Source organism: Thunnus thynnus, chromosome 9 (genome assembly GCF_963924715.1).
Source record: "Thunnus thynnus chromosome 9, fThuThy2.1, whole genome shotgun sequence".
NCBI lineage: Eukaryota > Metazoa > Chordata > Actinopteri > Scombriformes > Scombridae > Thunnus > Thunnus thynnus.
The window spans coordinates 34642229-34669483 of record NC_089525.1 but is presented as its reverse complement, the minus strand read 5'-3'; the positions used below and the strand labels follow the sequence as shown (position 1 = coordinate 34669483).

Genomic DNA, 27255 nt, shown 5'->3' with positions numbered 1-27255 from the left:
TGCCTGTTCTGATAGGTTCAGTGGTTTGACATTTAAATTTAGGAACAAACTGCAGGTGATGCAAAAATAATATTATTCAGTATTTATTAGATGTATCCTCTTTAACTCATGTTGGTGATGAATTCAGAAGTGTAGGACTGCTGCCAGTACAGCTCAGAGTAGAACAACAGAAGCTGCATCATATGTTCAACATTATCAATGGGTTTGCTCCTCAATACTTCACAGATAACAATGGAACATTCTCAGCATGGCTATAACACCAGGGCCAGTGTGTGTTCATATAAAGTCTCTCCAGTGAATAATGTAGCCAGAAGTTCCTTTTTTAAGCTGCTGCCGTGTTGTGGAACAGCCTCCTGTTACACATCCAGCTGTTAAAAATGAGAGGAGCTTATAGAAGTCAGGTCAGGACTTATTTATGGAACATGGTCACAGGTTTATACTGAAATCTGCAATTCCATTTTTACGTCAGCCATCAAATCGCCCTTGTTGTACTTTTTTACGATGTGGATGTTTATTATTTTATTTAATTTTTGGTGGTTTATGTTGGAAATGAGTGTTTTCACTTTAACATGTTTTTTTATGTCTGTAATTTATAAATAAATCATATCATGTCACTTATCATATGAACAACTGAGTTCAACACCATGAATGTCTTCCAGGAGAGACTGTCTGAACATGTGATCTGTTATCTCCATATTTAAATGATTATCACGTCTCCTCCCTCTCTATGACGGCTGGCTTTTCACTGCCGTGATCGGACAACATGTCGTACAAACCAGTTCTTTTCTAGCATAACCTGACTTTTACTGTCAGTTACAGCTTACATCTGATCAGTAGATGGACGTCCTTCTTTAAAATGAATTAAACATTCATTTGAACGGCCACTCTTCATGGACACACTGCTGGGTTCAGGTCCAGGAGAGTCTGGTCTCTGCTGTTGGATCCTGAAACAACAACAGCTCTGATAAATGTGCATGTTGGATAGAAATGAAAAGTCTGTTCAGTCTTTGCAGCTTTACATTCTGACCTTCCATCAGCAGGTTGTCCAGATTTAAAATATATTCCTTTATCCATGGACCAGTCACTCTTCATGGAAACACAGCTGTGTCCAGGTCCAGGTCCAGGTTCAGGTCCAGGTCCAGGTCCATGTCCAGGTCCAGGTCCAGCAGAGTCTGGTCTGTGCTTCTTCTTTGTTCTTCAACACAACACACACAGAGCTTTGAGTGTGAATAATGATGGTGGAGTGATGTGAGTGGAGAACAGTGATGGACAGTTAGAGATCCTCATCTCACCTCTGAGCTTTGGTCTGGCTGTCATGTTCCCCACACAGAGAGCTTTTAGAGGGAGGGATTCCCCCCTCTCTGTCCTCACACTGATCCATAGCAGAGAAACACCTTCACACAAACACAACAACAAGCTCATTCATTACAACAAGCTGCACATCACACCAGCACTGCAGTTACAACGGCGTCATTCTTGATTCAACCACCAGATGGCATCAAAGTAAGACATTATTCTTCATTTCCACTGAGGTTTAATGTTTAATGTTTTACTTTCAGAGGGTTCCAGTTCTTTGTTGGCTTTTCATTTACCACTATAGAGCACATTTAATGGAGATGAGCTGCTGGTGGAGTCAGCTGTGTGGCAGAAGAAATAAAAATACTCACCAGGTGAATTCAGATCCACATCCAGTCACAGAGTCTTTGTAGCTTCACCTGCAGAGGAAACACAGAGAGAGAAACTGCTGCTGATTCTCCTTCATCAGTCCTTCATCATCAGTCTGAGGACTCTGGTTTTCTATGGAGTCATTTGTACTTCTTGCTGTTTTAATTAGAGATTGTACTGAATGACACTTCATTTATTTACTTTGAATTTAGACTTTTACAGATTGTAAGGATTGAAGGACAGACGTTTCCATGATTAATGGTTAAATTTATGGAGCATTGAACATTGATGTTGCACATTACCAACATCATCTACAGTAAAGATTAAAACAGGCAGAATAAGAGAGTACAAACTGTCTGACTCAATGATGTGACATTGATTTTATATTAATATAGTATAAAGATACTGAATGAAAGTTTGGCGCAACATAAACTTTAGTTTCTATTGCTGCAGCTCTTAGCTTGGTTAAAATACTGAATATCATCAATGAAAAGATGTTTTCAACAGTTTGTCTGTGATATAGTTTAGAAAGATTTCAGAGGATATTATTTATGACTTTTTATTACCTGTTAATCACTAACCATACCACCTGTGAAACAAAGTCTCCCTCACTACCAGCATGATACTGGTTATTAAAACATGCACCAGTTTAAAGGTGACTGAATGGGGCGACCCTTCATACTGACACTAAACTTCTCTGACAATGAATAAAATGTTTTACACAAACAAACTCAAGACTGTTTGAAACCGTTTGAGTTCATTTTATGTCAAACTGTCAGAACATAATCACATGACTGTGTTTAAGTGCAGTTAGTGACATGCTGAAAGCTGATAAAATGTGTATCTGTCAGGTTGGTGAGCTGTTGTTGACTTGCTAGCTAGTGACAGTGTTCCTATATAACTGCAGCACATTTTACTTTGATGAACAATAAATTCACGTCAGAACATCTATTAAAACATGGTTTACTTTTACTGGTCAACATTAAACACAACTAAACAGCATATTATTAATAATCTATTTAATTAATTTATGAAAAGCAGCAGCATCATACATTGAGCCTTTAAGTGTCAGCTGTGTATTTATTTGAGTCTCATTTATTATTATTGATGCACATATTACATGTTATATGCAGGTAATTTTTCAGAGTAACAACAGACAGTGAAAGGTTGACTGTTGGAATTAGTGTTAAAATAGTGCAGACGTGGAACAATGTGTGGCACAGGGGTAACATTCATTAAGACCTGCATTATTGTCTCTGATACTGTGAAATACATGCAGTGATGGAGGAAACTCAACTACAGTCAAATACAACAGTTGTTGAAACAAGCAGATTGAAGGTCATTTGTGAGGTTTGTGATGTCACTATTCTTCAGCCAGCACATGGTCTCAGTTGGGTGTTGTGTGTTAGCAGCGACCCACGCTGACACAGTTCTATAGCAGCTAGTTTAACTGACATGCTAACATCCAGCATTTCATTCAAACTGAGCAGAGCAAACACTGACAGGCATCTTTTATTCTCCCTCTAAATGTTCTTGTTGCTGCATCATCTGTAGATTCTCTTTACATCATAGATGCTTTCCAAGCTAGCAGCATACGAGCTGTCTGACAAACACCTTTGTTCTCACTCTTGTTTATTGTATCTCATCTTTTTCTGATTTATAATATTATTGGATTTGTTCGATACTGTTTTCACATTTTTCCTCCATTAAAGCTCCAAAGGCAAACTGCTGTCTTCAACCTTTACTGGAAGTGTGTTGTGTAACTAAACACTTAGTGAGGACAAAAGAACAGTTAAAAGAAAAAGAACAGCAGCTTCTCTCACACACTTGGCTTCCTGGAAATCACAGACCACCTCTGACGTGATCAGATCATAAATAGTCCAAAAGTTCCAGATGAAAATACTTTATAACGTTAAAGGTGAGTCAACAGGTTGTATGATACAGGTGTGTCTGTGTGTCCTTACATGACCATTAAACCTGATCATTATATCAGGTTAATGATTAACAGATATTCACACATTAACTGGTGGAAACTACTAGTCTGATTCTTGATTAAATGTTAACTCAACAATACAACAAGATTTCAACTGAGAAATGATGGAAAAATGCAGGATGAATGCAGTAATATTTAGTAAAGGCTCAGCACAGGAAGCTGCTGACACTCATTTGATCTGATTGATCCTAATTAGCACGACCAGCAGTAGCAGCCAGCAAAACAATTATAATATCATTATAATTAATTACAATTAATATATAAAATCAAAATAATTATCTTAGGAAAGGATGAATATACATGTAACTACATTAATATATGACTCAGATTATTCACAATTTGATGGACGCACACAACAGTCCCAACAAAGACAGTAACACACAATTTTGAACTTAATTGTCTTTAATCCTTGAAAATAAAAACTGTCCTGAACCAGCCTGGTCACTAGAATAAAACATTTGCATTTTTCTGCAAACCACAGAAACGTTGAATATATACGTTTCAACACGTGTAATACGTAGCATATTAACGTTTCTAAAGTGACGTAGTTAACATGAGATCTATATGAGCTGGTTTTCTTATTAGGAGGGTGAGGGGTCGGTGGATGGTTTGGAAGTTTCTTGGAAGAAAGTTGAAAGTTGGAAATCAGCAAAGAGACCACCTCGAAACCAACGCCCGCTTCCTGTTTCAGCCGACAAAACCCGAGACGTTGGGACATTTGGAGCTGTTTCTATTTTATTTTTTATTTTATTTTAACCCAAACCATGATCTTTCCCTAACCCTAACCAAGTGGTTTTTGTGCAGTAACCTAACCAGACCTTAACCACAGCATTCTCACATCATAAAACATCATTATTCAATGGATAGGTAATGGCCAACATTGAAAAGTAGACACTCAATGTATCCGTGGTTTGCTGAAATGTACAATGCCAATGTTTTATTCTGGCGATTGAGCTGTTTAGGTAGTTTCTCTCCTTTATATATGAAAATGAGGTCGACTAAATATTGGAAACATCTTTCAAAATAATTAAGTCCTAAACAGCAACCACAGAACCAATGAACCTCAACAAAACTTAACACTTATTGCATCACTGTTGTATTATTCAGGTGTTTCTATTTTTCTGGTCACTTAGTGTGTCAACAGGCTGAATTTTGACTAATGAAGCTTTTCCAGAGTTTCCTCTGATGTTTCTGTTGTCTAAACAGCATCTTGTTAGCAAAGCTAATTAGAGTCAAAGAGGATTAACGAGGTTTCAAACCTTCCACCAGTATTCAACAAAGCAACATAATAAATCACTACTAGCACCATCTCTACTGGTGTCACATCATTTTAACCCCCGCTGACACAAACATGATGAAACCTGTTGCTTACGTTACCTTTAGATGCTGAAAATCATTTTCATCAAGCTGATGAGTGAAGGTGAAATTAATCAGCAGCTTCAACCAGGAAACCAAACGTAGGAAGAACAAACATGTAACTCACAGCAGGAAGATTTCAAATGTCAGTTGCTTCACAAACAGTCTCAACTCTGAATTCATCTTTAACCAGAAGTGACTTTAAAGAAATATGATCCCAGCACAGCGCTGACCTTTGCAATAAAGAACCTGGAACAGCTAAAGTCAAACATTGACAGACTGTATAAATCCTCATCACATAGATTTAGTCTTCTAGCCAAACTCAGGGCAGAACACTCTGCAGAGCCTCACTGCGCTTCTTGCTGTGAGTGAACTGTAATAACTGAAGGAGACTCAGATGAGCCTTTCGCTGGTTGCAGTCAGAGGACAGTTTAGAGAGATGTTGGTGAGAACATCAACCTGAGACTGTAAAGGTGGGGGGGCTTTGATGGTGCTGGACTCATCCTGAGCACGGCCGCTTTGCTCCCAATGATTTCACTGTATAAACTTGGAATCTGTGTGTAACAGGTCACCTGTTTTCTGTACAGAAAAGCATTTAAGTTAATAATTCTATCGTAAGATCTCAACACACATCAGGAGGTTTAAATAGTTGATGAAGTTACCGCTGTCTCCCAGTCTGGAGACACAGGTATGGATGCTGCTGCTGTGTGACAGCCACAGCTGTTCATTAAAGTCAGAGGAAAGGAGCTACATCACACATCTATCAGCGTCACACAGAGTCTGAAAGCTCCGGACAGATTTAACCCCTTCCTCCACTACTGCCACACACACTCTGTATGTTGTAGATTAAGATATTTTTACCTGTTTTTACTTCTATGTTTGTACTTTTTATGGACTGTAACTCCATTTTTACTCAGCATGTGACCCACATGTGTTCTCTGTGTTTCTTCTTCTTGTAAACAACAAATAAAGTTATTTGAACTTGAAGCTGTCACTAATACAGACAGAGCAGGTTGTTGTTTTTCTCCACAAAGAAGACAAATGTTGGAAGTTATTGATCTGTGAACACTGACTCAGTACTGTCAGCTGTTATTGGACACTTTGAACAGTGAACCTAAAATGGAGGAAAACTTCCACCGTGTTGATTTGTGTTGACTGTTAGTAGAGTTCTGAACTACAGATTTCTGCTGTTTCTACTGGAACTAAACTAACAAGATGAACAAAGAGTCATTCAAGAGTCAAACAGTGAAAACTGTCACAATACAAACAGAATAAAGTTACAATAAATACCTTTAGACGGAGAAAAGAAGCTGCGACACGACGAGAACAGAAAGAGGGAGTAAACTCCCAAAAGAAAAAAAGAAGCAAATACCAGAGAGAGACAGAGAGAGAGAGAGAGAGAGGGAGAGAGAGAGAGAGAGAGAGAGAGGGAGAGAGAGAGAGAGAGAGAGAGAGAGGATGTGGCGTCTCTGGTGGTATAAACACAAACTGCAGGATGTCAGTTTCACTAACAGATCAAAAGCTGTTTTTTTAAGTTTTTATATCATAAAATATCAACAGTTATAGATAATTTAGTGCTGATGTTTTTAAATGTTCCATCATGTGAGTTCTGAGTAGTTTGCTGTTATTTCCTTATTTTAAAACATTTTAACTCATTTACAGTTTATTAAAATTACTTTCTGTGAAAGTGAGCAAACGTCAATTTTATTCAGAAAGTGTCTGAACCTTCAAACAGCACGAAGAAGAAATGAGGACAGAAGAAGAAAATGTGTGAAAGTCAGGTTGGTCCTCACTAAACTTAAAACTCATCTTTGTGCCTTAACCTTCAATTAGTTTCCTTTAATTGAGTCCTTCATGAGCTTGTACTGTGCGGCAGGTCGGTTTCTGTCTCAGTGAATTTACTAAGTGTCATCCTGCTGATCAGATTATTGATTATTGTAACTGTCCTGATAATCATTGCATCTCTTCTGTTTGTTCCACAAACACATGAACGTCCAAGCTGTGAGCTCCTCTCTCTTCTCTCCTCCTGTCCTCTCACCACGTCTCTAAACCATCTCTTGCTGGACCAGAACCCATCCTGGACCTGCTCTGCTTCCCTGCTGTCGCTGCCATTTCTTGAGGTTTTGGATCTGGTTCTCCATCCTGCAGGAGTTCAGCCTCACCGCGTGTCTCTTTCTCTGAATGATGTTTTTATCCCTCTTTCTCCTGTGTGAATAATGTATTTTCTTGTCTCTTCTCTCGTGTATGTGATGGTGTGATGTGAGTCTCCTCTGTGTGCATGTGTAGTCTGTCTTCCTGCCAGGTCTCCATGGTGATGACGGTCGTGTGGTTCAGGTCCTATTCTGCTCTGGTGGCACCTGGAAGCTGCTCTTCATCCTCTTCATATATCACATTCTTCATATATATTATAAATCCAATATAATTTTGTTATCCTGTTCCATTCTGTATTCTGTAATTTGTATTTCTGGTTCTGTTCTGTTCACACAACATCTAATGTATGTCTGTCCGTCCTGTTGCTCTTCCTGAAGTTTCCTCCTGTTTTTCCCCATTAAATGTTTTTAGGGAGTTTTTCCTTATTCGAGGGTCTAAGGACAGGATGTTGTGTTGCTGTACAGACTGTAAAGCCTCCTGAGGCTAATTTGTGATATTGGGTGATATAAATAAAACTGATTTGACTCACAAAGAGACAAACAAGAGAAAAGCAGATTATGGAAGCAAAATATATTTTAATATCATCCTTCATGTACATGAAAGTTTCCAGAACAATCAGGAGAGAAACAGCTTTATAGAATAATGTACAACATATAGATACTGAATATACACACACCATCATCAAACCAGTCTGTCCACTGTTATATTCATACTGGGACCAGTTAGACTGTGTTATGGGAGGACTGGTGGACACACCTTCTACTTTTCCTCCACATGTCAGAGAGAAACACTCAACTGTTTCATGATTCACTACATTTTATTTCTCAGAGCTTCAGTATATTGTTGAATGCAGGACTTTTACTTGTAAAGGAGTATTTGATGGTAGTTTTACTACTTTTACTAAAGTAAAGGATGCGTTTTATTTCTTCCACCTCTGAACATATAAACTGTGTGAAACTGAAGTGTTGGAGGAACAGAAACATGAGCGTCTGCTGCCACCTGCTGTTCACTCACAGCATCACATCCTGTCAGAGGAGGAGCTGTTTGCTTCATTCACACTTTAAAACATGAAAACAGGAACATTTAGGCTTTAAAAAGAAATGAAGATGTTTGAAATAATCAGATCCAGTGGTGTCACTGAGCCTCAGCAGCTCTCTGTGGATCAATAAACTCCACCAGTGTTCAAATACAGAGACAGTGTTGCTGTGAAGAGAATCACTTATTAAACATATTTATATTTACAACACAATGACAACAAAATCTTTTAATTCACCATCAGAAATCAAACTGTCTCTTTACAGGGTGTCACCATTAAAACCATTAAAACCAGTTTGTTCTTCCACTCTCACATCAGCAGTTTGACTGAACCACATCATCTATCTTATATGCTGCACATTTACAAAGTTTACACAGTATATCAGATATGTTGTAAAGTTCCTTTGATGTATTTTTAGACTTTGATTATGTATCTCACAGTGTGTCTGTAGAACATGAATCCAATCGATCAATCTGATCAATAAACACCATCAGAACTGATCATTTTTGAGTCGCTCTGACAAAAACCCCAAAAAGTTTTACAGTCGATGTAAAAAATCAAAACGGACTTTAACTGAGGTCAGTTGTGTCGTCACAGACTGTCTGAACTTTAAAGATCCTCCGCACATGTTTTAAGAATATAAAAATACTCTGCTTGGAATAATAATGTGTGTCTGATGTCGGTTTTCCATGAAAAAAGATTAATTTATTAGTTAAAAATTCTTCAAATGACATCTCATCCTTCATTAAACATCCAGACTGTGTAAATATTTAAATATGTTTAGTTTGCAGAGTTGAACTGCTTCACTGTAAAGTCCATTCTCAGTGTTTGTGCTCCGGAGGCTTCAAGTTTCCACATCACACTTGTGTAAGTCGCATACTGGACCACGATTGGCTCCAAACTGGTTGTGACGTCATCAATCCTGCAGGTGTTAAACTGAGGTTTAAGGTGAGCTCAGAGAAACAGAGAAGAAGAACAACATGACAGTCAAGAAGAAGAACAACATGTTTGAGTGGAGGAGACTTTAATGAACTCAAGTGTTTGATGTTCTGTTGAATCAAATCACATCATCAGAAGAGAAACATGTTTCACATTAAAGAATAACTTATCAACCCCTGAAACTCTGGTCTTTGCTGCCCTCTGGTGGTTGAACGTCTCACCTTGCTGCAGTGATGCACAGCTGTACTGCAGCTGTTATATTCCACTAAATCAGCCTCGTCTCATCAGAGACGAATAACTGACGAACATCAGAAACACAAATGTGATTTCAGTTTATTACAACCAGTAGAAACTTTGTTTTATTCCAGGTGATAAATCTCTTGTAACATCTGTTCATACGAGTGAAAACGTTTCATGTTTAAAGACTTTTATGTTATTTCATGATTTTATGATGTCTACTATAAATATTTCATTATTGTAACTGCAGGTTTTTTACTTTATACTGATAAAACAGAAGAGCAGAACTTTCCACCTCAGCGTGTTTCCAGTAGAAAGCCTTTTGATGACGTCACTGATGATGTCACCGCGTGGGTTGGGGTTGAAGACTATAAGTTTGAGAAGTAAAAGGATCTGAAGTGTGGAGTTCTTCATCTCTGCTGAGGCAGCAGCTGCAGGATACATCAGCTGCTGCTTTATGGAAGCAAATTATTACCATAATCATTTTAATTATATCATCAACTGAATAATAAATGTTGAAATTTAAATACCACTGAAGTTACTGCACCGAAATATTTGACTTTGAAAACAATCTTTCTGAATTTATATAGTTTGAATTTCACTCAATCGTCACTTTCAAAAACTTTATTTTGAGTGTTTTTTATTTTCTTAAATTCAGATTTTTTTTGCTCGTCAGACCTTAAAATAGATTTATTATATGACCTTCATGTACAGCAGACGTTTGCTTTCCCGACCTGATCATGTGATTGATGTTTTTTAACGTGACTTGATTTGAATTTTTAGATCTGAATTGATTTAAAATAAATATATACTGAAAATAAAGTTTGAAAGTGACTATTGAGAATTTGACAAAGTGAAACATGATGATTTATGTTTAATGTTTTCAAAGTCAAATATTTAGTGGTATTTAAATGTCAATATTTAGTATTCAGTTGCTGATAGAATTCAAATGATTATGGCGATGATTTGCTTCCATGCTACTAGTATAACACATCACAGTCTGTACAGGTGCATCGTGGGTAATGTAGGAACCAGGTTTAATGAGGAAGAAGAGTGTTTGGAATCAAAAAAGACGATATCTCAGGTTCTAAAAGTTTTATAAGTGCAACACTGATCTGTGCATGTGTTCTGTGTTGAGAATTGAACTGTTCTCACCTCATTCACATCACAACACATTTACATTGTGGGTTAAAACTCCAAGTAAAGTCTGCAGAGAAGCAGATTTGCAGGAAGCCTCACAGGAAACACTGCAGAGTCTGAAACTAAATACTGACTGTATACAGTAAGTTCTATATTCTAATCATGATAACATTCTGTTCTTGCAATTAGTATATTAGAAATAAACATACTTTACCATTTTATGATACAATATGTGCATCATCTGGTTGATGAGACTGAAAACTGTTCAGAAGTTTTTTGGCGTTAAAAGAATAAAAAGATATTTTACATGTTGGCACAAAGAATCAGTTTTCAGCAGTTTCAGTCTCTGTTGAATCCACAATCCGTCCGTCTGTTCCTCCAATCAGCTTCAACAGCGATGTCTCTTTGTCAAACATGTGAAAGTCCTCAGGTGTGACCTCTCAGCCAATCACAGCGTCCGCTCAGTGCTGCACCGTCCTCTCTTCACTGAAACTTTCCATCTCTCAGTTTTCTTTTATTTACTTTCTACTGTCCAACATTATCCATCAGCTCCGACACCGTTCAGCTCTCCCGCCCTGCTGCAGCTCATGGACAGAGCAAGGCACCGGCAGGGTTGACGGTTTCATTCATTTCATGTTTTTATCAAATGTTTCTGACAACCAGAAAACTCCTGAATCCTCATTTCTATCCTTCAAAAACCTGCAGAGTCTCATACAGCAGGAGTCAGGAGGAAAACTGTTCCCTAAAATGATTCATTCAGCTGCTCAATCTCAAGATTTATTCACTAAATTTAGACGTTTGACCTCCTGAATACGACTTTGTCCTTTGAGGATAAACTTCAGAGTTTTCAGGCAAACAGTGTGAAGTTGTAATTCCTTCATTTAGTCGTTTTCAGGCTGATTATTTGACCCCAAAACAGACCAAACACAACAACTAAAATATTAAACAGGAAACACAGCAGCAGCTTTTGCTCCAGTTTGTTTAAGAAAAGACTAATTATTTATATTTCATAGTTTGTTCTGATTAAACATACTGTATCTCTGTTTTTCAGTCTATATATCTACATTTGAGGTATCAATATTTACATTGGAGTCTATATGATAAATTCATCTGAAATTTAGTACATTTAAATGTGATTTAAAGGTAGTGTTACTGCATTAATCACTCAGCTGAGATCACGTCCGTATCCAGTTTTTATGGACATTTTTATCCAGTTAAACAAAAGTCAAAAAGTCAGATTTTGATGAATTCAGTGTTGATGAAATGACTGTTTGGTTTTTTGCAGGACGCTGCAGATGACGTCAGGTTTCTGCAACTTTTCATGGAGACAAAAAAGAAAGAAAGAGGAGAGGAGGCGACTTCAGTTTCATATATTTTTAGTAATGTAATAAAAAACATTTATTTAGGAATATTCTCCATGTAAGTATAATATGACTGGATAGAAATAGAATTGGGAATCTGCAGGACGGCGTGTTAAGACGCAGTAATGATGCAGGTTTTTGCCTTCAGGTCTGAATTGTTCCAGTTTTAATTGTGCTTTAGTGGCGCGTTCATTATTAATAAATATATCAGCAAAAATCAGACGACCACAAACTGACACAGAGTCATTGTGGGACTCCACTAGAGCAGCTTTGCATGATTCACAGTTAAAAACTCCTTATTTATCTTCTACTGGCCCTTTATGCAGCCCCTCAGTTCAGCCTCTGTCTCTAACAGGCAGCTCCTGTCTCTTTAAGCCCCGCCTCCCGATGAGCCTGCTCTGTTCTGATTGGTCAGCTTTACGTATCAGAGTTGTGTAAAGTAACTGCTGATGCAAACCCAACATTTCCTGCTTTACTGCGTCATATAAAAGCTTTTAAATGACTAAATAACAGGAGGCTTTTATTGTGAAGACTTTACAGGAAATGAAACGTGTTCTTCACTGAATTAGCGGAGCTTCGTGAGCGGCACTGAACACCGGTCAAAACAACAACACGTGGAGATATTTGGAGCTGTTAGTCGAGCGGATCAGTCAGAAATAAAACAGGGAGGAAGAGTAGAAGCAGAAACAGCCACAGTGATGATGATGTTTGATGAAGAGCTGCAGACGACCAGCACACCTCCAACAGGTAAACTACTTATTTAACTTTGCTGCTGTGTGATGGAGTCATGGCTCAGCGTGGAGCAGACGACCATATAAAGAAATCCTGTTGGAAAGCGTTGAGAGCAGAGCTGCTGCTTCCTGCTCACAGCGATTACTGCTACATACGTTTAGCTCGTTCTTTAACACGTCGGCCATGTTTTAAATCAACATCCGTCACTGTGACTTTATATATATGACTGAAAATAAGGAAAAGCATCATGTCGCCTTTAAGGAAAACATTTCTCAAACTGTCCCCCTGACTCCGCCAGACTCTGTACAAACTGTGATAGATTTTGCTCTGCAGTGATAAAAAACATGTCTCTCAGACATCATATGGCCTCTCTTCCTCCTCCTCCTCTTCCTCCTCTTCTTCAGTCTTCTTGGTGAAAGCAGACGACAGCTCCTGCAGCAGCAGCTCCTGCGACGGTGTGCAGACTCCCTGCAGCTGCTGCCTCCTGCCGGCTGCAGGTTGCTGCGGAGCGTCTGAGTCCGGTTCTCCGTCACCTCCGACACCACCGCTCAGCTCCGGAGCGTCCACAGAGCCGCCGACGCTCCGGACCGGGTCGGGGACAGCGAAGTGGTCCTGACGGGCCGTTTCCACCGGAACCAGTCTGAGCGGGAGGCGGTCCAGGACTTCCTGAGTCTCTGCTGCGCTGCCGGACAGGAAGCTGGTCTCCAGAGATTTGAGGACCTGCAGACCGAAGTCGCCGACCTCCTCGTAGAGCGGCTCAGGAAGGTCTGGAGACTCTGAACGCTCCTCGAACGAGTCCTGCTGCACCTTCATGGGCTGAACAGACAGAGAGAGAAAGTTAGCATTCAGTTAGGCTGCTTTACATCTGGCATTAACATCTCAGGTGATCCGATCACAAGTGGACAGCTCTAAGTACAGGTGTGAACGCACCCAAGACACATTGAGATCCGATCAGTCAGACCACATTCGGAGGTGGTCTGGGACGCCTTCATTTAGCAGTAAACGCAATGCATCCTGGGCCTCATTGAAGGACGCCTACTCAACTGACATCCTCTATGGCCCTGTTTACACCTGCGTCCTGAGTGACCACTTGTGATCGGATCTCACTTCCCCGCTCTATATGCAAATAAACACCGACATCGTTTACGTTTTCAAAGACCAATTCGTTCGTTATTAACCGGCGGGAGGACCAGACCGAGTCCGCCACGTCCAAAGCTGTGTTCAACTTCAGTTGACCCTCCACTTCAATTGTTGTAACTCTTGTTAAAAAAACAAGAGTCACAACAATTTAAATAGTATTTCATATATACTGTATATAGTATATCTATATAGAAATATATAGAATTTAGTTAGATGACACTTGTTATGGAAAGCATCATCATAATTTGTTATTTGCTAGATTGATATAAATGTATATAAATGCAGGAAATAGCTTTCATATACGTTCAACTAGTGAAAGCAAACATACGCTGTTCTGTTCCCTACAGACCAGAAAACAGATGACATGTTTAAATCATCCTAAAGCTTCATCACTGTCTCTACAGCTCCACAATATTCCTACTGTGTAAAGTTAATCAATATATGATTGATTGTTTTCACCGTCTGCTCAGAGTGTTTTTCAGAGTTTGAGCTTCATGTTACCTTGTTGGAGCTTTCAGCTTCCTGCGGATGCCGATGTAGATCTTCATGGACTTCAGAGCCCACTCCTTCTCTGGTTTGATGCTCTGCACAACAACACAGAATATCAATAACTTCCACCATCAGAAATACTACACAATGCTGTTTTCTTTTGTTTGTATTGTTTAGTTTTGTGTATTATCGGGCTGCTCTGGCTGTTGGAGAACCTCTCTGATGTGAAATCAGTAAAACTGCACTTCTTGTTTTCACTGAACAGTCTAACAGGCGGTGAGCAGGTAGAAGTATTGATCTGCTAACAGCTGCTTCATGTCTGCATCCATTTATATCTGACTGTGGGAGTGAAAATGAGGCTTGTGCACCTGATCTCAGTTTCACAATGACTGAGATTCATAAAACACAAACAAAGGAAATCTGAATCTGTCCGGTCTGAGTTTTACTCACATCGAAGACGTACAGGTAGTTGTCTATCAGATCCTCCACGATCTTCACCTCGTCTTCTCCTTTCCCGTCAGTCTGGAACAGACTGGGAGCGAACAGCAGCGACAGGTTCTTAGTGCACATCTGGTTCAGACTGGCACACTTCTGCACCCTGAGAGAGAGGACGTCACATCACTGAAGTACAACAAGTATATGGGATTAAATTTGTGTCATAATAATTGAACACAATCTCCCAAGAATCAAACCATAAAAAAAATCAATTGAAAGTGAAAAATAATCTTAAAGCAAAAAAAATTGCTCAAATGCATGATAATAGTAACTTATATTGATCTCAAACTGAACAATATTCATGTCAAGTGTTATTAATCTGCTGAAATGCGTGAAATAGCAGGAGAAGAAGAAAACAGCCTGTTTCAACTAATGATGAATGATGAAGAAACCAAAGTGACGAGAGAAAGCACAGCAAGGAACGACACTGTTGAGCTGCAAGAAGACAGAGGACAGGATGAGGGGAAACATATGAAAGAGCTGCTAAATAACAAGGAGCAAAAGATCAGACCCACATCACTGCTGTCCTCAGTCTGACAGGAACACCAGGACTCTCCAGGACTCTCCAGGACTCATTAGGACTCACCAGGACTCTCTAGGACTCACCAGGACTCACCAGGACTCTCCAGGACTCTCCAGGACTCTCCAGGACTCTCCAGGACTCTCCAGGACTCTCCAGGACTCACCAGGACTCTTCAGGACCCTCCAGGACCCTCTAGGACTCTCCAGGACTCATAATAATACATTATTTTGGTGTATATATTCAGGGCTGTAGCCAGGATTTTAGAAATACCCAGAATACAACAACATAAATAATATGTATTATTATTTAGATTTTATTCATGTAATTATCCAATTATATACTATATTTTATATATTTTATTAAACATGAAGGACTAAATGTTTCTAAATGTCCTCCACACTGCCAGGAATTAATCATGGTGTAGAAATACAAAATCCATTTATAAGATATTTAAATAGTGAATTAATAGAATTAAATAGAAACATAGTAGATAGTAAAAAGTATTTGCAGAAAGACTTTATTAACATCTTGGATCATAAAGCTGATGATGAGGATTTGTGTTTATCTATAGAAAAAATAGAGGAAATACAAAAGTGACTTGCAATTATACAAAATAATACAAAATAACAATAACGGCTATGATGATAATAATAATACCAAAGTGGAATCAATTTATAGTGAATATTTAAATGAATATTTACACAGAAACTGAAACCAAAAACATAAAACCTCCTTTCAATACAAACTATTTTCAACAAATCCGGATGAATTAACCAAAGGAATAAACAGTGACACCTGCTGGCTTTAATCACACATGACAGCTGAGTGCTGATGATGCACAACTTATTTAGAAACAGTCAATGAACAACAGCTGTCAGACTGAATGTGAGCTAAACACATTAAACTGACACTTTAAACAGTCCTGAAACTGTCAAATACCTTCAATCTACTATATGAAATTAGATATGAATTAACATGCACACACACAAAAATAAATGGAGAAAACTAACATCAGCTACTGATCATCATGAACTTTATTCTCTACACAGGAACTAAATAAACACTCCAGAGAAAAACTAAATACTTCCTGTATGTCAGAAACACACAACAGCTCCTGGACTTCTCATCTCTAATGCTGTGTTCACATCATATGGGATGGATGGTAGAGGCGGGAAAGATTCCCATGTTTACAACTGGCCAGCGTTCATGTCACACAACAAATCAAGACGGCTGCATGATTACAAAGTTGGTGGAATGAGGCTCAAAAATACTGTTATTGACAATAATCCACCATATCCAGTAAATATCAGAGCTTTCAGCTTTTCCACTTCATAATTACCACTTGAATGTTGACCTGAATTCTATTTACAAGTCAGAATCTCATAATTAGCATCATTCCAATATGATATGAACGCAGCATAAAAGCAGCCACACTCCAGCTGCTGAGCCTCAGCCTTCACCATTAGAGGTGTTCATTTAACCAGCCAATAGGAGGCCTGTTGTTCTGACCATCATTTGTCATGTGATCTCTAAATAAGTGAAGGAATCAGGTAACACAGTTACTATGAAACTACTAGAAGAACTACAACTAAACATTGTGAAGATCCCATTCCCATGATCCCATTACAGTTCAAGCCTTTCTAATACACTAACAACAGAAAACAACAACAACTGGACTCAGTTTATCATTTGATTCATTTTACAAACAAACTGTCAATCATGTGGAAACCATGTTTACATTTACAAGCAGTGAGAGATCATGTTGGTACTAAATACCATCAGCTGTGTGTGATCCTGTACAGACTGAACTATCTGGTCAGCAGTGAGAAAGTTTCTCTAACAGGAGGAGACTCTTCCTCCTACAGACCACACAGAGACACTGAGGAACCAGACCACCCAAGCCCAAACCCAGCATACAGAGGCTGAGTGAATGTGGTGTTGAAGGTGTGGAGGTGGATCAGTGTGTCAGAGGAGACTCTGTAGAAGGACAGAGTGCCAGCAGGACAGTCCACATACACTGCTACTCTGCCAGAGACAGAGGAGGAGGAGGAGGAGGAGGATGTTACTCTGTTGTTGTGACGGACATGGTAACATCCATCAGAGCAGATCAGACTCCAGGACTGATCATTCATTCCAAACAAAAAGTCATCACTGTTTTCTTTCCTTCTGATTCCTCTGTAAGTCACTGATATATTAACTCTTCCTCTCCACTCGACCTCCCAGTAACAGCGACCAGTCAGATCATTTCTACACAGCAGCTGTTTCCAGTAATCAAATCTGTCTGGATGATCAGGATATGACTGATCCTCCTCCACACATGTCACCTTCCTGTTGTTGTCAGACAGTTTGAGTTTTCTGTGTGCTGTGTTTGGATCCAGTGTGAGTTGACAGAAATCTGATGGAGAGAACGAGACACAATACAGCTGCAGTTATTGATCTATCATCTGTTTGATGATGACATCATCTTCATCCTCAGTAGGATGTGAATGAGTGATGTCACAGTTTGAAGTTTGCTTTGTTTTGATGAATGAAATGAAAAACACACTTACACTTCCTCAGACCTGGTGTCAACCATCGGACTCCAGCAGGCTGCAGCCTGAAAGGAAGAGGGGGGTCAGAGCAGCACGTTCTCTTTCAGCATGCAAACATGGACATGATATTACTGCTGCTCCATTATGGCAAAAACCATAATCACCATTATTTAACACGATTACTCGTTGACTTTGGAAACATTGTGCATCTATTTAAAAAAAACAACTTGTCTTTTTAACCGTGGATTTCCTTGAACAATAACAGATGCAGACCAGGGTTAGACGCTAGACTTTTCTGACGGCCAACATGTCCGTTAATATTCCAGAATTCCGGCCATATAGAACAACTAGCGGACATATGTTTAAATAGCCATATAATATCCTACATTTAAACAGCAATAAAGCACAAAAACACAAACTATGATCCAACAAATGTATTTTAGTCAGCAGAATGAACTCTTCACACACTTTGTGAACTGAACATAAAAGCAACAATAATAAAATAAAACTAATATCCTTGCTGTTGGTAATTGAATGCAGCCATGCGGGCAGCCTGCAGCTGCAGCTCCACCACCTCCACCTGCCGCCGTCTCCCTGAGCCGCCTCTCACCGGGGCCCTACGGGGAAAATTAAACCTCCTACTGATCAATTACATGTTATTTAACCGTGGAGCTCCGGGCTGATCCGTTTGTTTCACTGTGTCAGTGCTGGATGTAACGTTACCTGAGAGAAAACCGTCAGACTTTTCAGAGTCATAACAGAGTCTTAACAGCGGAGGCAAAACCAAACTTTTAATAATATAAGTTTATATTTAAGTTGTCTTGGCAACATATCTCATAGGTCTCACAATATTATGACATTTGACTGTTAATTCAGACACATTCATGCTGTGAGGAAGACTCCGCTCTGTCTGTCTCACTGCGCTGGATTTATAACACAAGACAAAACCAGAGCATCATTGTGAAGCAGAATGTGGCAGAATAATCGATTTATCTCGATTATCTTGTTTTCATAATTGTTGGAAGACAAAATAAAACTTGATTAATCGAGCAGCCCTATGACATCACTGATCCTGATCACACTGAGGTGCTTTGCTGTTGCTAGGCAACACAACTGTCAATCACCTGAGTGCAGGTGAGCTACACATGAACAGCAGCTACATTCAGCCAATCAGAAACAGGCGTCTCAAAGTCCAATCATGTTGACAATGACACTTTTTCTGGTAACGCTTTAGATTACAGCCTGAAACGTACAGTGTAATTACTCCGTAGTTATGGTGTAATCTTTTCTACTAACGGTGTACAGAGAGAGACAGAGAGAGAGAGAGAGAGAGAGAGAGAGAGAGAGAGAGAGAGAGAGAGAGAGAGAGAGTGTTTGTCCCTGCAGGAAGTAGAGCTCGTGGAACTGAAGGAGCTGCTGCTCTCCAACCAGACATCCACTGAGTCCACACAGCAGCTCAAAGACCAATACAGCCAGATGAGGAATGAGTTGAAGACCTCCCTACGGGAGCTGAGAGGAGAGGTCCAGGAGCTGCAGCAGGACAGACAGGCTACAGGGAGAAAACTCACTGCTATGAGAGAGGAACTGCTCCTGAGAGAGCAAACCATCCTCAGCCTGAAGGAGCAGCTGCAGAGTCTCAGAGCAAACCAACGAGAACCCTCCATCACCACCAACAGCTCCCCTCACTCTGAACCACAGCCCTCTACCTCCACCTCCACCCCGACTGACACCAGGTCATCACAACGACCTGCAGTAACGCCCACCCCCACCCTCTCTACCACAGACTCACAAAGGGAGGCCACTACCAGCAGGCCTAGCAAAACATCTGGAGAGGTAAAGATAACCAGTGATGCTGACATTGTGGTCCTAATAGACTCAAATGGGAAACGTGTTAAAGAGGACCAGCTTTTTCCTGCTCACAAAGTTAATAAATTCTGGTGCTCCAGGACTGATAACGCCCTCCAGCTGCTCACTGAGTCCACCTTGGGTCAACCTAGCCACATTATCATCCACACAGGTAGTAATGACCTGAGACTACAGCAGGGGAGGGTAGCAGAGTCTATGAAGAGAGTAGCACAGAGAGCTACACAGACCTTCCCCTCTTCCAAGATCATTATCTCCACCATCCTCCCATGAAGAGACTTCCATCCTGACACCATCCAGAGGATAAACGCTGATATCTCCCGTGGACAGTGCTGGAATGTAACGCAGTACAAATACTTTGTTTATGTACTTAAGTACATTTTTCACGTATCTGTACTTTACTTAAGTAAAAAATATAGAGCATACTTTTGACTTTTACTCCATTACATTTTGCAGCTATTATCTGTACTTTCTACTCCACTACATTTCTAAAATGCACCTCGTTACATTTTATGATTGATCAGTCATCAAAATGCCTCGGAGGTTTAAACCAATCAGGTGCTGCTATCCCGGCCTCCAATGACAGCAGAGCGCGCATTTGGAAGCAGCAGTTGTGATTTGAACATTCAATATGGACCCAGAGACTGAGCCCCCTGAGTCCAGCCACCCTTGGCCCTATTTGAAGGAAATGTTTAAATATATAAGCTCCAGGAATCAACTGTCTGCCTCAAAGAAAACAACTACTGGCTTTCAAAAATTCACCTTCAAATCTAAAGAAACACATTGAGGTGAGCAGAGCTCTTGCTATGCTAAGTTATTTTCTCGGGCTTATACATGTTAGCCAAGGTTATATTAGTTTAGTTTACTGACATCATGTTATGAATGCTCTAATCTAGTGAAGTACATGTTAATATACAGCAGTCGCCAGAAAAGACAACGGTGCTTTCATTATTTAGCTAACTTCCATGGGAAGGTAAGGTGGTAAGTTAGGTTAGCTTGTCACACATGCTAGCTGGACTTCATTTACAATGTAATATAGGGTCTAGCTTTTCTAGGTTGTGAAATTAGTATTAATGGACAAGTTTGCACTTGCACATTGCCTAGATAGTGCAGGTCAAATTAGTCTGGTCTTTGCAGATAATTGAACATGTTCAGGGGAGTCTGGTTAAACTTTCTCTGATTTAACAGAAACGATCTGACCCTTTAACAGCAGCTCTGTCTCTATATGAATCCTTCATAATGTTTCACACAACAACATATTTCCCCAAATACAAATACAAACATCCTGAATTCAACCACAAAACCAACATAAACAAAATACCAACGCACACACACACACACACACACACTCTAAACACACACACACACACACACACACACACACATACACACTCTAAAAACACACACACGCACGCACACACACACAAACACACACGCACACACACACACACATATATACACACACACACACTCTAAACACACACACACACACACTCTCACACACACACACATGCACACACACACACTCTAAACACACACACACACATATACACACACACACACAGACACATACACACACACACACATACACACACATACACACACACTCTAAACACACACACACACTCTCACACACACACATGCACACACACACACTCTAAACACACACACACACACATACACACACACACAGACACATACACACACACACACATACACACACACACACACACACTCTAAACACACACACACACACATACACACACACACAGACACATACACACACACACACACACACACACTCTCACACACACACATGCACACACACACTCTAAACACACATATATACACATAAACACACATGCACACACACACATGCACACGCACTCTAAACACACATACACACACACACACATAGACTCTAAACACACACACACATACACACACACACACACACTGTAAACACACACACAGACTCTAAACACACACACATAAACACACACACACACACACGCACACTCTAACACACACACACACACACACACACACACACACACACACACACACTCTAAACACACACATACACTCTAAACACACACACACATACACTCTAAACACACACACATACACACACACACTAAACACACACTCTAAACACACACACACACACACACACACACACACACACATACACTCTAAACACACACACACACACACACATGCACACACACACATACACTCTAAACACACACACACATACACACACACACTAAACACACACACACATATAAACACACACACACAGACACATACACACACACACACATACACACACATACACACACACACACACACTCTAAACACACACACACACTCTCACACACACACATGCACACACACACACTCTAAACACACACACACACACACATACACACACACACAGACACATACACACACACACACACATACACACACATACACACACACACACACACACTCTAAACACACACACACACACTCTCACACACACACATGCACACACACACTCTAAACACACACATATACACATGCACACACACACACACATATACACATAAACACACATGCACACACACACATGCACACGCACTCTAAACACACATACACACACACACATAGACTCTAAACACACACACACATACACACACACACACACACTGTAAACACACACACAGACTCTAAACACACACACATAAACACACACACACACCCACGCACACTCTAAACACACACGCACACACACACATACACTCTAAACACACACACATACACACACACACTAAACACACACTCTAAACACACACACACACACACACACACACACACACACACACACATACACTCTAAACACACACACACACACACACACATACACTCTAAACACACACACACATACACACACACATACACACACACACACACACTAAACACACACACACATATAAACACACACACACACACACTCTAAACACACACACACACACACACACACACTCTAAACACACGCACATACACACACACATATATACACACACACACACACATCCACAAGCACACACATACACACACATTTACACATACACACATACATACACACACATGTACACACACTCACACACATACACACACATATACACACACACACACACACACACATTTACACATACACACATACACACACACATACACACACATGTACACACACATATACACACACTCACACACATACACACACATACACACACACACACTCTAAACACACACATACATACACACACACACACATATACACAAACACACATACACACACACATATACACACACACACACACACACACACAGACATATATTTATGTGCATATGTATGTGTGTATATATATTTTAATATCAAAACCATTATTAATTATGATTATTATTATTATTTTCACTATTGCTGATATCCATCAGTTTAGTTCAGTTTTCTTTCTTTTGTGTATTTATTTATGTAATTTGCATTACAAAACATTGTTGACATTGTTATTGTTTTCAAACTGTAAAGTTAACATAATGTGTTACTGTTTGGATGTTAAAACCTGTACCTGCCCCTGTTTGTACTACTTTGTACAATGAGCTTTGGCAACACTGTACTTTAATATGCTCATGCAAATAAAGCCTCACTGAACTGAAATGAACTGAGTGAAAGAGAAATTACACAAGTGACGTCACCACTGTCACAAAACTAAATTACACAACACGTAGTTCCGACCAAGCAATCTGATTGGTCAACTAGACATTTAGAACGAGCTTGAATCAGCATGACAGCACACCTAGCCGTGCTCAAATGAAAAAAGCCTCATCACTAAAAATATCACTCCGCCATTCATTAGAACTACAGACCCTGACGTCACGCTAACGACATCAGTCACTTCCGGGTAGACGACTGGTGGTTGATTTGAGTTGCGGAGATATGTGAACTTTTTCTTCTGTTGTCATTTTCAGTCGTAACTGTAACGTGTGAAGATATATAGTTAAACACGGTGGTCCGACCTATCTGATGTTTCTGCTGGCTTTATTTTATGTACTGTGTTACTTTGCTAGTGTCTGTGGTTTGTTTTGTTTTGTGGTGATCTGCAGTGAAAACCCGGAGCGGAGTTTGAGTTGTCTTTCTTTTCTGTTTGTGAAACTGGATTGAACTGAACTGATTAGGAGTTGTGGGGAAAACAAAACGGATCCTTTACCGAGTGGATTGAACTCTGAGAGACGAGTTACACTGACACATACTGAAAAACTCTTCATCGTTACCCTGCTCCCCCACACACAGCAAAACTCAGCCATTTTCCCTTCAGTTGAGAGTTTATCTCAGTTTCTACTCCGGCTTCCTCCATCAGCTGTGCTGGTGACACGGCGCTACTAGCTTAAATATATATGTGAAGTTTGCGGACGTAGTAGCTAAATCTGTCCATGGAAAAAAAATTCAACGAATATCTTAGTTACAACGAGATTGAACTAGCAAAGCAGTTTTGTGTTTATATGTGAGGTATTTATTCAGTTTGGGAAAAGCCACGATCTCTAGAAAGCATTAGCTCCAGTTGGCTGGTTGACTCATGACAGTGATGCGGTCAGGAACGAGGCGCCTGACCGCATCACTGAAGCACAACCTCTCTGTAATATTGATTAATTAATAATGCGATATATCATCATAAGCCAACACAACCAAGCTCAGAATAAATGAGCCTACAGACCCATAAGCGAACAGCAAAGAGGAGGAGGATACTAATCCATTCTGTGACTTTATGACAACAACCTCAGTAGATAAGCATGGACACACTGACACTCGTCACCATCTATATCAATCGATCCAGCACAACAATATGACCAATTCACGGACCAGAACCACCAAGGCAGGATGATAAAATATGCTTTCACTCACCAGCTGACGGCTCAGAAAAGGGCAGCATGGCGGTTTTTCCTCCCGGCAAACTTCACCACGTTAAACCCGCGGTTAATTTTACCAGCAGTTTGAGTGATGACAGTATTCCGTGGCTGGTGGGTTCCGAGGCGCTTTAATTCCAGTTTCTCCTCCAAATAAAGAGTTTATACCCTGTGCTCGAGTATGAAATCCACTTCATTTTTATTTTAAGTTAGCTGGCGTTAGCTGAGAAAGTCTCCCCTTTTTAGCCGACTGTAAATTGTAACTGTAAACAGCTCGCGCTGTAGCCGCACTGCAACGTTATTTGAAATATTTCACAGTTGACTGGCTATCTGTCAGACAGATAGCCAATCAGCTGTGAAATATGAAATGACGCTTTAGTGGGGCTTCAGGCTGTCTGCCCCACTTGTATCAATTTCATGTGATATACACATAGGATATACATTGAATACACGAACACTCTGAGCATGCGTATTCATATTTTCCCACGTACAATTCACATTACACTGTGAGAGAGGGGCTAGCCCCACATTCACACCGGCCACCGTAGGCCCGCTGCGGACACAAATCAGGAAAACGCAGACTGAAGCAGCAAGGCAGGGAACAATTAAAAATGAACTAAAATCCTAACACAAATTATATAATGCAATTTATGAATATGCTATATTAATAGATAATGAATTATAGCAGATAAAATTTGAAAATTTATAATAACATCATTTGATTGCAAAGTTCTTTCTGGCTGGCTGAGAGAGAGAGAGAAAGAGAGAGAGTAGTTGGCAGCAGGTGCATTTAGAGGCTAAATGACTTAGTAGGAAGATGGACGGTGGAAAAAAGAGGAAGAGTGGAGCAGAGAGGGAGAAAAAAAAGAAAGGCGCTTGCAGGAGATGCCGTTAAATGCCGCCAGGTTAGCTTAAGGTTAGGGTTAAACGTGCTAGCTAGCTAACATAGCTAATGTTACTGATGCGTCATTGTCCCCTGTTAATGTTAAAGCAGCAAACAGACTGGACAATCAACAATAAAAGTGGCAGTTCCCTTTCTAATTTCCTCAAAAACATTGATGACGTAATTGGCATATCCAGTCTGGTGTTGCAAGCCAAGCCTGCTCCTTTAAGAAGGTGGCTTTGTGGGTAATGTGTGTGTGTGTGACGTAGTAGTGTAAGTGCCGGTACTCGGAAATACGTGTGTGTCTAGCCACAGCCACAGAGAAAAGGTGTATGCCGGTAGAAGAGAAATAAGTTACCACTGTTAGTGAAGCAAGAGTCAAATGCATCACAGAGAGACTATGTATTAAGTCCGCTGCGACGCTGGAATAAAGTGCCCCATTCTCCACCACAGAGTTGGTCCGGACTCTTAGTACAGCTTGTTACCAGCTACGAGCCAGGCTAAGCTAAGTGAGGTAGCGTCATACCAGTGGCCGCCCAACTACGGTTCAGGGCCTGAGATTGGAGAGGTAACACTTGTTAATGTGGTCAATATTATTTGAAAATGAATGCATTATAGTGATTAATTTCAGTCAGTGAGTTCATACTTTGAGCTCATAATTTAAAATTATTGAGACAACACAACATCTTCTGTCACTATTCAGGCTACTGTTATTTTTTGAAACTTAAAGATCTGTGTTATTTAATGTTTGTGTTGGTTAAATTTTAACCTTTTAATGGGTAACTGTTAGTGTATATCAGTAAACTGAGTAGGGTATTGTGCTCTTGCTCTGTTCTTTGAATAGGTGGAGAGAGAGAGTTGTTAACTGTATTATATTGGTACATTAAAAGATATACTGTGCTGTGCTCTTGCTTTTTTTTCTTTTTGAAGGTGGAGAGAGAAGCATTGATGCCACCGTAGTAGAGAAGCCCACTACTTCAGAGCAACCTGCAGGTACAAGACATTTTCTATTTTGTTAGTATATTAGTTGTTTATTTAGTTATTATTTAATAAATATTGGTTAAAAATTAGTCCTTCTGTCGTATGATATGCACCTTTGGTTTTATTTGAGGTTCATAACAATACATTGTACTAAGCAGTTGTTGGCTCATTAGTTTGTTGTTCACATGCTCTAAAATTCACCAGAATGTAGGAAATGAAGTCTTTGTAACTAATATTTTCCTAGTGGGGACCCTCAGACCCCCCACTCAAAAAGTGGCCTGACTGTGACTATATTTCACGCTATATTTCCCAGCCTGAATAATTTTCCCAGTCCGGCCCTGCTGCATACCCTGTACTTACCTTGTAGTTACATGTAACAAGGGGGGAACCATCAGTACTTTAGATTACAGCCCACACACCCTGTAATTACCCTGTAACTAAATGTAACAAGAGGGGAACAACCAACATAACTTACTCTGTAACTACAGAAGACAATGTGAGAACAGTTTGTTTCAATTTTACTTGCCTCAAAACATGGAAGAACAAACTAAATTAACTACACAGTTTGCAATCAGAAGAGCATATGAACCATATATGTGTGTTCTGATTCATACCTCATGTTTTATCTTTAGCTATATTCATATTAGCTATAGCTATATATTTATTTCCTGAGATGAAAGGAGACTGTGCACAGAGCTGAAAAAAGGATAAGCTTGCACCTTGAGGATTTGTAATTCTGGACGAAAACAACTGCCAGGCAGAAGACTTTCAACATTTTAATGACTTCAAA

At 39.9% G+C, this 27255-nt stretch overlaps 1 protein-coding gene across 3 annotated transcripts in view; it reads right to left on the bottom strand.

Moving 5' to 3' along the window:
• LOC137188662 (NACHT, LRR and PYD domains-containing protein 3-like) overlaps positions 1–27255 on the bottom strand; it is a 117560-nt gene that overhangs the window by 43874 nt on the left and 46431 nt on the right. For 2 of the 3 annotated variants that reach the window (XM_067598269.1, XM_067598266.1), the window contains 2 exons: positions 17807–17853; positions 16274–17652 (listed from right to left, as the gene is read on the bottom strand). The exons of the other annotated variant lie outside the window; for it this stretch is intronic. In XM_067598269.1, coding sequence (XP_067454370.1) covers positions 17117–17652; positions 17807–17853 — 583 coding nt within the window. In that variant the 3' untranslated portion in view covers positions 16274–17116. Of the gene's footprint in view, positions 1–16273; positions 17653–17806; positions 17854–27255 lie in introns of those variants that run through there. 3 annotated transcript variants of the gene reach the window in all.